At 37.9% G+C, this 12,968-nt stretch overlaps 1 protein-coding gene across 4 annotated transcripts in view; it reads right to left on the reverse strand.

The window, feature by feature from the left end:
- The window catches only part of PHF8 (PHD finger protein 8), a 169,689-nt gene that overhangs the window by 106,195 nt on the left and 50,526 nt on the right, over window positions 1-12,968 (reverse strand). For all 4 annotated transcript variants that reach the window (XM_037010389.2, XM_037010388.2, XM_037010391.2 and 1 more), the window contains exons 7-8: window positions 12,765-12,951; window positions 10,366-10,528 (exon numbers count right to left, since the gene is read on the reverse strand). In XM_037010389.2, coding sequence (XP_036866284.1) covers window positions 10,366-10,528; window positions 12,765-12,951 — 350 coding nt within the window. The remainder of the gene's footprint in view (window positions 1-10,365; window positions 10,529-12,764; window positions 12,952-12,968) is intronic.

Genomic DNA, 12,968 nt, shown 5'->3' on the forward strand with positions numbered 1-12,968 from the left:
CTGAGGACAAAGAATATCGCGTGTTTTTCCCTGCGGGACAAGTGGGCGGGTGCTTTTTGGAAGCCTTGAAGGGACAGGGACCCTGGTGCTAGGGAGGCAGGGCAGCAGGAACAGTGAGCAGCTGCCTGGGACTGGCGCCTGAGGGCAAAAAAAAAAATCACGTGTTTTTTCCTTTTTTTTTTTTTTTTTTTCTGTTCCCTCTCTCATTGTTGCTGTTGTTGTTTTGGATTGGAGTGTGCTTTTTGGAAGTCTTAAAGAGGGAGGACAGGTCACTTAGACCAGAGGCAGGGAATCTGGGGATCTCTGGGCACTCTAACCCCCTGGGCAGCAGGGAGCACAGAGGCCCCTTACGGAGATAAATAGCCTCTGAGCCGCTCCCCCTCCAACAGGGCTTCACCATTTTGGAGGAGCAGCCCCAGCCAGGCCACACCCACAGCGACAGCGGAGATAAACCCCATAGCAACCGGGCAGGAAGCAGAAGCCCTGTCTGCACACAGCTTCCCAGCACAAGCCACTCTAGAGGTCGCTATTCTCCCACGTGAGGAAGGCCATAAACCAACAAGAAGGGAAGCTCTTCCAGCGGTCACTTGTACCAGCTCTGCACACTATCTCTATCACCATGAAAAGACAAAACTACAGGCAGACAAAGATCACAGAGACAACACCTGAGAAGGAGACAGACCTAACCAGTCCTCCTGAAAAAGAATTCAAAATAAAAATCATGAACATGCTGACAGAGATGCAGAGAAAAATGCAAGAGCAATGGGATGAGATGCAGAGAAAAATGCAAGAGCAGTGGGATGAAGTCCGGAGGGAGATCACAGATGTCAGGAAGGAGATCACAGAAGTGAAACAATCCCTGGAAGGATTTATAAGCAGAATGGATAAGATGCAAGAGACCATTGAAGGAATAGAAGCCAGAGAACAGAAACGTATAGAAGCTGACATAGAGAGAGATAAAAGGATCTCCAGGAATGAAACAACACTAAGAGAACTATGTGACCAAGCCAAAAGGAATAATATTCGTATTATAGGGATACCAGAAGAAGAAGAAAGAGGAAAAGGGATAGAAAGTCTCTTTGAAGAAATAATTGCTGAAAACTTCCCCAAACTGGGGGAGGAAATAATTGAACAGACCATGGAATTACACAGAACCCCCAACAGAAAGGATCCAAGGAGAACAACACCAAGACACATAGTAATTAAAATGGCAAGGATCAAGGACAAGGAAAGAGTTTTAAAGGCAGCTAGAGAGAAAAAGGTCACCTATAAAGGAAAACCAATCAGGCTACATCAGACTTCTCGACAGAAACCCTACAGGCCAGAAGAGAATGGCATGATATACTTAATGCAATGAAACAGAAGGGCCTTGAACCAAGGATACTGTATCCAGCACGACTATCATTTAAATATGATGGCAGGATTAAACAATTCCCAGACAAGCAAAAGCTGAGGGAATTTGCTTCCCACAAACCACCTCTACAGGGCATCCTACAGGGACTGCTCTAAATGGGAGCACCCCTAAAAAGAGCACAGAACAAAACACACAACATATGAAGAATGGAGGAGGAGAAATAAGAAGGGAGAGAAGAAAAGAATCTACAGACAGTGTATATAACAGCTCAATAAGAGAGCTAAGTTAGGCAGTAAGATACTAAAGAAGCTAACCAAGTACATATCTCTCAATAGTCACCCTAAATGTAAATGGACTTAATGCACCAACCAAAAGACACAGAGTAATAGAATGGATAAAAAAGCAAGACCCATCTATATGCTGCTTACAAGAAACTCACCTTAAACCCAAAGACAAGCATAGACTAAAAGTTAAGGGATGGAAAAACATATTTCAGGCAAACAACAGTGAGAAGAAAGCAGGGGTTGCAGTACTAATATCAGACAAAATAGACTTCAAAACAAAGAAAGTAACAAGAGATAAAGAAGGACACTACATAATGATAAAGGGCTCAGTCCAACAAGAGGATATAACTATTCTAAATATATATCCACCCAATACAGGAGCACCAGCATATGTGAAGCAAATACTAACAGAACTAAAGAGGGAAATAGACTGCAATGTATTCATTTTAGGAGACTTCAACACACCACTCACCCCAAAGGATAGATCCACCGGGCAGAAAATAAGTAAGGACACAGACGCACTGAACAACACACTAGAACACATGGACCTAATAGACATCTATAGAACTCTACATCCAAAAGCAACAGGATATACATTCTTCTCAAGTGCACATGGAACATTCTCCAGAATAGACCACATACTAGCTCACAAAAAGAGCCTCAGTAAATTCCAAAATATTGAAATTCTACCAACCAATTTTTAAGACCACAAAGGTATGAAAGTAGAAATAAATTCTACAAAGAAAACAAAAAGGATCACAAACACATGGAGGCTTAACAACATGCTACTAAATAATCAATGGATCAATGAACAAATCAAAATAGAGATCAAGGAATATATAGAAACAAATGACAACAACAACACTAAGCCCCAACTTCTGTGGGACGCAGCGAAAGCAGACTTAAGAGGAAAGTATATAGCAATCCAGGCACACTTGAAGAAGGAAGAACAATCCCAAATGAATAGTCTAACATCACAATTATCAAAACTGGAAAAAGAAGAACAAATGAGGCCTAAAGTCAGCAGAAGGAGGGACATAATAAAGATCAGAGAAGAAATAAACAAAATTGAGAAGAATAAAACAATAGCAAAAATCAACGAAACCAAGAGCTGGTTCTTTGAGAAAATTAACAAAATAGATAAGCCTATAGCCCAACTTATTAAGAGAAAAAGAGAATCAACACAAATCAACATAATCAGAAATGAGAATGGAAAAATCACGACAGACTCCACAGAAATACAAAGAATTATTAAAGACTACTATGAAAACCTATATGCCAACAAGCTGGAAAACCTAGAAGAAATGGACAACTTCCTAGAAAAATACAACCTCCCAAGACTGACCAAGGAAGAAACACAAAAGTTAAACAAACCAATTACGAGCAAAGAAATTGAAACAGTAATCAAAAAACTACCCAAGAACAAAACCCCGGGGCCGGACGGATTTACCACGGAATTTTATTAGACACACAGAGAAGACATAATACCCATTCTCCTTAAAGTGTTCCAAAAAATAGAAGAAGAGGGAATACTCCCGAACTCATTCTATGAAGCCAACATCACCCTAATACCAAAACCAGGCAAAGACCCCATCAAAAAAGAAAATTACAGACCAATATCCCTGATGAATGTAGATGCAAAAATACTTAATACAATATTAGCAAACAGAAATCAACACTATATCAAAAGGATCATACACCATAACCAAGTGGGATTCATCCCACGGATGCAAGGATGGTACAACATTCGAAAATCCATCAACATCATCCACCACATCAACAAAAAGAAAGACAAAAACCACATGATCATTTCCATAGATGCTGAAAAAGCATTTGACAAAATTCAACATCCATTCATGATAAAAACTCTCAGCAAAATGGGAATAGAGGGCAAGTACCTCAACATAATAAAGGCCATATATGATAAACCCACAGCCAGCATTATACTGAACAGCGAGAAGCTGAAAGCATTTCCTCTGAGATCGGGAATCAGACAGGGATGCCCACTCTCCCCACTGTTATTTAACATAGTACTGGAGGTCCTAGCCACGGCAATCAGACAAAACAAAGAAATACAAAGAATTCAGATTGGTAAAGAAGAAGTTAAACTGTCACTATTTGCAGATGATATGATACTGTACATAAAAAACCCTAAAGACTCCACTCTAAAACTACTAGAACTGATATCGGAATACAGCAAAGTTGCAGGATACAAAATTAACACACAGAAATCTGTAGCTTTCCTATATACTAACAATGAATCAATAGAAAGAGAAATCAGGAAAACAATTCCATTCACCATTGCATCAAAAAGAATAAAATACCTAGGAATAAACCTAACCAAAGAAGTGAAAGACTTATACTCTGAAAACTACAAGTCACTCTTAAGAGAAATGAAAGGGGACACTAATAAATGGAAACTCATCCCGTGCTCATGGCTAGGAAGAATTAATATCGTCAAAATGGCCATCCTGCCCAAAGCAATATACAGATTTGATGCAATCCCTCTCAAATTACCAGCAACATTCTTCAATGAATTGGAACAAATAATTCAAAAATTCATATGGAAACACCAAAGACCCCGAATAGCCAAAGCAATCCTGACAAAAAAGAAAAAAGTAGGGGGGATCTCACTCCCCAACTTCAAGCTCTACTACAAAGCCATAGTAATCAAGACAATTTGGTACTGGCACAAGAACAGAGCCACAGACCAATGGAACAGATTAGAGACTCCAGACATTAACCCAAACATATATGGTCAATTAATATTTGATAAAGGAGCCATGGACATACAATGGCAAAATGACAGTCTCTTCAACAGATGGTGCTGGCAAAACTGGACAGCTACATGTAGGAGAATGAAACTGGACCATTGTCTAACCCCATATACAAAGGTAAACTCAAAATGGATCAAAGACCTGAATGTAAGTCATGAAACCATTAAACTCTTGAGAAAAAACATAGGCAAAAACCTCTTAGACATAAACATTAGTGACCTCTTCTTGAACATATCTCCCCGAGCAAGGAAAACAACAGGAAAAATGAGCAAGTGGGACTACATTAAGCTGAAAAGCTTCTGTAGAGATAAAGACACCATCAATAGAACAAAAAGGAACCCTACAGTATGGGAGAATATATTTGAAAATGACAGATCCGATAAAGGCTTGACGTCCAGAATATATAAAGAGCTCACACGCCTCAACAAACAAAAAACAAATAACCGAATTAAAAAATGGGCAGAGGAACTGAACAGGCAGTTCTCTAAAAAAGAAATACAGATGGCCAAGAGACACATGAAAAGATTCTCCACATTGCTAATTATCAGAGAAATGCAAATTAAAACTACAATGAGGTATCACCTCACACCAGTAAGGATAGCTGCCATCCAAAAGACAAACAACAACAAATGTTAGCGAGCCTGTGGAGAAAGGGGAACCCTCCTACACTGCTGGTGGGTATGTAAATTAGTTCAACCATTGTGGAAAGCAGTATGGAGGTTCATCAAAATGCTCAAAACAGACCTACCATTTGACCCAGGAACTCCACTCCTAGGAATTTACCCTAAGAACGCAGCAATCAAGTTTGAGAAAGACAGATGCACCCCTATGTTTATCGCAGCACTATTTACAATAGCCAAGAATTGGAAGCAACCTAAATGTCCATCGGTAGATGAATGGATAAAGAAAATGTGGTACATATACACAATGGAATACTACTCAGCCATAAGCAGTGGAAAAATCCAACCATTTGCAGCAACATGGATGGAGCTGGAGAGTATTATGCTCAGTGAAATAAGCCAAGCGGAGAAAGAGAAATACCAAATGATTTCACTCATCTGAGGAGTATAGGAACAAAGGAAAAACTGAAGGAACAAAAGAGTAGCGGAATTACAGAACCCAAAAATGGACTAACAGGTACCAAAGGGAAAGGAACTGGGGAGGATGGGTGGTCAGGGAGGGATAGGGGGTGGGGGAGAAGAAGGGGGTATTAAGATTAGGATGCATGGGGTGGAGGGAGAAAGGGGAGGGTGGGCTGCACAACACAGAGAGGACAAGTAGTGACTCTACAACATTTTGCTAAGCTGATGGACAGTAACCGTAATGTGGTTGTTAGGGGGGACCTGATATAGGGGAGAGCATAGTAAACATAGTATTCTTCATGTAAGTATAGATTAAAAACTAAAAAAAAAAAGAAAAGAAAGAAAGAAAGAAAGAAAAGGGGGATTGGGATTACTCCTTGATAGGATAAAACTATTGGTAAATCAAAGATCAACGCATGCTTTAAATATCCTTAATGTTGATCACTTAAAGGGTGTCAGATGATCAGCTATGGAGGTACTCTTTTCTGATAATATTCCTTTCTCTTAATAAAAAAAAAAAAAAAAAAAAAGCAGTTACTGTGTGCTGACCTCCAATGAGTTCTGCACAGTGGTATAGAGGGCATGTCAAAGTGTGGGCAAAGGGTCTGTTTGTTTCTATGCAGAAGATTAAGGCCTAGCTTGGATACCCAGAAAATGAACTAAGATACAATATGAGGAGGAGCTTCTGGCATCAGCACTCTGGAGGACTTGTGTCGGGGGATGATCATCAAAAAGCCTCCACAGAGATCCGGACGATGCTGCGGTTGTGGCTGCATCCACCCCACCATCTCCTGGACTTGCCATAGGAATGAGGAGGGAGATGTCTAGGCTGGCATGTGCATACAGTGAGACAACGAATTTGACCGGATCTGTACTGTTGGAACTCAACCAGGAGTTGGGAGGGGTGCAAGGTGTAGCACTCCAAAATCTTATGACTATAGACTATCTACGGTTAAAAGAACATATGGGATGTGAACAGATCCCAGAAATGGGCTGCTTTAATTTGTCTGATTTCTCTCAGACTGTTCAAGTACAGTTGGACAATATCCATCATATCATAGACAAATTTTCACAAATGCCTAGGGTGCCTAAATGGTTTTCTTGGCTTCACTGGAGATGGATGGTAATTATAGATTTGCTTTGTTTATGTCACCGTATTCCTAGTATGTTAATATGTGTGTGCAAATTAGTTAGTAGTTTAAAACCTATACATACTTTAGGTACTCTACAAGAAGATATGTCAAAGAAATAATCAATCCTCCCATGTTTCCTTCCATATGCTACATCTGTAGCTTTTCTTCTTCCTTCCTAATTACAACCCTTAAATAGAATTCGTGCCTCATATCGAATTTACTGAGTATTATAATTCCTCCAGGTGGTAAAGATACCTCGAGACAAGTGCTGGGCATAGAAACCACAGGGCATAAATCTACAAAGTAGTAAAAAGCTAACCTTTTCAAACAATATGGCTTCTCTCTCACTTACCAACTTTACATTTCCCTGTATGGCCCCGGAAGATGACTGGTTAGCCAGAGACGGGTAAGATTCCTCAAGGGAGGAACAACCTAAGACAGGCACAGTCGCAGGGGGGCCATCAGGTGAGAATTTGGGGATCAACAGAGGTGAGGCTTAGTACCTCACCCCCACTGTTTTGAGAGAAATCTTCTGCATCCGTGGATGTTTTGCTGCCCTTGTCTATCCTGGATTAATACTTAGTCCATAGGCACACACCTGATCACCTGATCATCTACATTTGCCCTCTTACAGCACTAAACTATGTTTTCTACCTTTATCTTGCATCTACCTACCACTTCAGCATTTTATTAAAAATAAAAAAAATAATAATAATAAAGGGAGAAATGTGGGATCAACATATAAATCAAGTACAAAAATCAAACGAATATTCATATTTGACCTGATTGTTTATAGGTCATAATGCGTGATCAAAACCGAAAGTTTCGGTGATGAATACCCTTGTACTGTTCACCATGTAAGAATTTATTCACTATGTAAGAATTCGTTCACCATGTAAGAACTTGTTCGTTATGCTTCAGAAGATTGGAGACTGACGAGAATTAGACTTGAGATGGATTAGTGATTGTACATTGAGCATTGACCCCCCTATACTGAATTTTATTGTTGTTAACAACCATTTGATCTATAAATATGAGAGATGCCCTCTCAAAAAAAAAAATGTAGGAATATATATTATAGAGCTCTATCAGCAATTAATCAATAAAAAGACTATGTTGTTATGGAAAAAAAAAAAGAAAAACAGAATTGGAGGTCCGACATACCCCAGTTTTAAGACTTACTACAAATATACAGTAATTGAGACAGTGTAGTACTGTCATAAGGATAGAGATACAGAGCAACCGAAAAGATCTCAAAGTGCAGAAATAAACCGATACATCTATGGCCAATTGATTTTTGACAAAGGTGTCAAGACAATTCAATGGGGAATGACTAGTCCTTTCAAATGTTTCTGGAAAAACTAGACATCTACATACAAAAGAATGAAATTGTACCCTCAACTCACCATATACAAAAATTAACTTGAAATAGATGAAAGACCTAAGTGTAAGAGCTAAAACTATAAAATGCTTAGAAGAAAACATAGGTGCAAATCTTCATAACCTTTAATTAGGCAATGACCTCTTAGATATGACAATGAAAACACAAGTAAACAAACAAATAAAACTGGACTTTTGCACTTTACAGTATACGATAAAGAAAGTGAAAAGACAACCCCCAGAATTTGTCAAATCATATATCTGATAAAGATCTAATATCCAAAATACATAAAGAATTCTTACAACTCAATAATAAAGAGACAAATTATCTAACAAAAAATGGGCAAATGTTTTGGATAGACATTTCTCCAAAAGAGATAAACAACTATCCAGCAAGCACATGGAAAAGATGCTCAACATCAACAGTCATTAGGGAAACACAAATTAAAATCTCAATGAGATACCACTTCATACGCACAGGATGGCTATAATCATAAAGACAGACAAGAACCAGTGTTGGGGAGGATGTAGAAAAATTGAGACCCTAATGAATTGCTAGTGATACAGTAAAATGTTGCTTTATAAGAGTTTGGCAATTACTCAAAAAGTTAAACACAGAATATAACTCAGCAATTCTTCTCCTAGGTGTATGTGCAAGAGAACTGAAATATATGTTAACATAGTAACTTGTGCAGTATTGTTCATAATAGCCAAAAAGTAAAAAGAACCTACATGTCTATAAAATAATGAATGGATAAACAAAATGTGGTATATTCACACAATGGAATATTATTCAGCCATGAACTATTGATAAATGCTGTAACATGGATAAACCTTGAAAATATGCTGAATGAAAGAAGTCAGACACAAAAGACCACATATTGAATGATTCCATTTATATGAAAGATTCAGAATAGGCAAATCCATATACAATAAAAAGTACAAAAGTGACACGTTGGGGGAGGGAAGGATGGAGAGTGACTACTAATGGGTATAGGGTTTCTATTTGAAGTGACAAAAATTTTCTGGTATTAGAAGGTCCTTCAAAAGGTCCTTCTGCTCTGTGCACAACCGTGTGAATATTTTTTTTAACTGAGCTCCTTTTAACATGGTAAGTTTCTTGGTATATGAATCATACCTCAATTTTTTTAAATTTAACTAAATGAAAATGAAAATACAACATATCAAAATATGAGACACGGCTAAGTCAGTGCTGAGAAGGAAATTTACAACACTAAACACTTATATTATAAAAGAGAGAAAGTCTGAAATCAGTAACCCAAGCTCCTTTCCTGAGACTGGAAAAAAAGAGAGCAAAATAAACCCAAATCAAGCAGAAGGAAGGAAAAACAAAGGTAAAAGCAGAAATCAATGAAACTCAAAACAAAGACAGCAGAGAAAAATGATGGAACAAAAAGTGGTTCTTTCAAAAGTTCAATAATGTTAACAAAACTCCATCAAGACTAACACAGAATAAAAAGGAAGACACAACTAAAATCAGAAACGAAACAGATATCACTAGAGATATGGAAGACATCAAAAGGAGAATAAGAAAGAACTATGAACAACTATACACACATAAATTTAACAAATAAAATGAACCAATTCCTTAAAAAGCACAAACTATCACAATTCACCCACTATGAAATAATTTGAATAGCCTAATTGAGTTTAAGGAAATGGAATGTTAATTAAAAACTTCACAAAAAAGAAATCTCCAGGTCCATATGACTGCACTAGAGAATTCCACTTAAAAACTAATTATGAAGTCAAAGAATTAAGAAATCAAAGAAAATCTAAATAAATGGAGAGACATACTGTGTTTATGGAAGACTAAACATAGTAAAGATGTCAACTTTCCCCAAATTGAGATGACTGGAAGGACTTTTTCAAAGTATATCTTCTCAGATCCCACCCAGACCTATGAATACATAATTCTAGGAGTGAAGCCTGGGCATGAATTGCTTAGGGAAAAAAGCCCAACCCCCATCCCAGGTCATTCTGATTTACAGCCTTCAAAGCTAGTCTCCCAGTCACTATTCCTAGAATCATGGCACTCAGAGAACTGTACTCTGTATTACAGAGTTAACATCAGCTCAGTGCAAAGGAGTCCTTCAACCTCCTCCTGAATCTTCCCACCTGTAGCCTCCCCCACTCCCAAAGATGACCACGCTGCCTGCCAACTGACCACCATGAAAATTTCTTTGAGAACCAGTTCTGAGCCTTCATGTGATATTAGAGTGACATCTCACATAATCAGATCGACACATTAAGGGAAGGGGTTGATTCTGGTGCCACACACCCTCTTCTTCTGCCCACCCTCCTTAAACCCTCCCAGAGGGGCCCAGGGAAGACCTGTAGGAATGAAAAGTGTCTGTCCTTGCTTCACAGAACACTTGTAGCACTTGTCCACCTGGTCCCCAAAGAACATTTCATTCTGGTTAGAGGAGCTGCTCCAGCACTCAAAGAGAGTCAGGTTGGCATTTGTTGGGCGAATCAAGTAGAAGATCTTCTCACCCTGAAACAGAGGTTTAAATACCAAAAATAACAAGCATTTCCAGAAAAGACCTCCAGGGGGTCTCCAAAAGGATATTCTCTTTCCCATGCTCCAAGACCACATAATATGCCAGAATTCTTTCCCAAATCCACCCTACAATTTTTTTTTACGTGGATCTGGAAAACTTCAAAAGGTTCTTCTGCACTGTGCACTTTTCAGCTTTAAAAAGATTGACAAAAACAATTTGGAAAGGGCATTTCAAACAAAACTGTTCAAGTTAGAACAAATGTACACCAAAGTCTCCTATTTTAGATGTAATACCAAATGAAAAATGGCCTCCATAGACTCATAGATCAATACAACCAGCCATAGGAGAACGTAAGTCCACATTACTGATGAAAAGAAAATTGAATTTGTCTTTAAGTGCCATTTACAGAGAATATTCCTTCTCACACCTGCAATCAAAGCTAATAAAAGTTTAAAAGTTAATCAATTGTCCAAGGACTTCCAGAAGATTATATTTTAGGTGATTATCTGTTGGAAGAAAATTTTATTTCCTGATTATATTTACCTGGATAATCACCATATAGATAATCTGGCAGAAAAGAAGCAAAAACCCACCAGCACAAAAATATCTCCAACCCACAGTTTTATTAGTTTAACCAAACTTCATGATAATAAATTTCAAAGCAACACTACCAGAAATTCTATTGTATAACTGAAGAAATTTGAACCAGATCTATAGACTAGATATAATATTGTATCAATATCAATTTCCTGATTTTGATAACCATACTGGTGTTATATAAGGGAACACCCTTGCTTTTAAGAAATACACACTGAATTATTACAAGAAAAAGGGACAACATGTCTCCAATTACTCTTAAATGTTACAGAAAAAAAATATATAAACCATTTTATTGTGTTTGCATCACAGAGAGAATATAATAAAATGGTAACATTTGGAGAACATGAATGAAGGATACACAGGAATTTTTCCTATTATTTTTGCAATTTTTCTAGAAAAATTATTTAAAAGTAAAATTAAATTTAACATTTGCATGATAACACTTTCATTTACACACTCTAATTTATTCCTGATAAACCAATGAAAACAACTAGATTAAGGTTTTGTGGTCATCTGGACAAAAGCCATATCCAATTTTTTAGCTCTTCCCTTGGCGATTCTGTTAAGAACACTAAATAGTATGAAAAGTGGTAGAAAACAATCAAAATTACTTAAGAAATTTGTTTTCCAGGCCTCAAAAACCTTTTATAATCACTGATGATCAATATGTTAATTCTAAAATTGTAACAACTAACAAAAGGAAAACTACTGGAAGGCTGACACTAAAAAACTCACATGGATTTGAACCACTGTGTTGTACATTTGAAACCAACATAAGATTGTATATCAACAATACTTTAATTAAAAAAAACTCACATATCTTCTACCTTTCTGGTGGTGACAGTTATGTGACTATATACAAGTGTCAAAACTCATCAAGCTATACACCTAAAATAGATTAATTTTATTTTATATAAATTATACCTCAACTAGTGGTTACCAAAGGGGAGGGGTGTGGGAGGGTAGGTGGGGAGGGAGGGATAAGGGGATTGAGGGGTATTATGTTTAGTACACATGGTGTGGGGAATCACGGGGAAGACAGTGTAGCGCAGAGAAGGCACATAGTGGATCTGTGGCATCTTACTACACTGATGGACAATGACTGCATTGGGGTATGGGTGGGGACTTGATAATATGGGTAAATGTAGTAACCACATTGTTTTTTCATGTGAAACCTTCATCAGAGTGTATATCAATCATACCTTAATAAAAAATTAAATAATAATAATAATAAATTTGTGTTGTTTTAAGGTAAAAAAATTATACCCCAATAAGGTTGGAGAGAAGGGGAAATTTATCCTGTTATCAGGAATTTCTGTAGTAAATATGGGCATTTCCATATTTATGGTAGGTGTATAGACTGGCTCAATTAAGAAGGTAAGAGTAAAAAAAAAAAAAGGTAGGCATCTGCGGTTATTTAAAAAAAAAAGTTGAGCATCAAAACTGTAGAGACAGTTTATGTGGCATATCTAGTAAGTGCCTAACCCTGACAGAACAGTTACATGGAAATCTCACCCAAATAGAATCTGGAAGGCAGGTAGGCCTCAGCAGTCTGTTTTGTGCTGCCAACCTAAAACAAACAGGGAGGCTCAAGGCTGGGCTGCCTCCAGAAGCCATATCCATTCCTACCTTGAGCACATGGTACCAGACTGAGGTGCCGCCAAAGTCAATGTGAAAGTCAGTATAGCTATCCCGCACACTCATAAGGCAGTACTTCTGCACATTGGGCCTCTCAAAAATACACTCCTCCGGCCACAAGTTCTCCACCCATGAAAGCTTCCGAACAATCTTGGGTGTCTCCACAAGGTTAGAAAGCCTAGCAGGGAAGGGGTG

This window comes from Manis javanica, chromosome X (genome assembly GCF_040802235.1).
Source record: "Manis javanica isolate MJ-LG chromosome X, MJ_LKY, whole genome shotgun sequence".
NCBI lineage: Eukaryota > Metazoa > Chordata > Mammalia > Pholidota > Manidae > Manis > Manis javanica.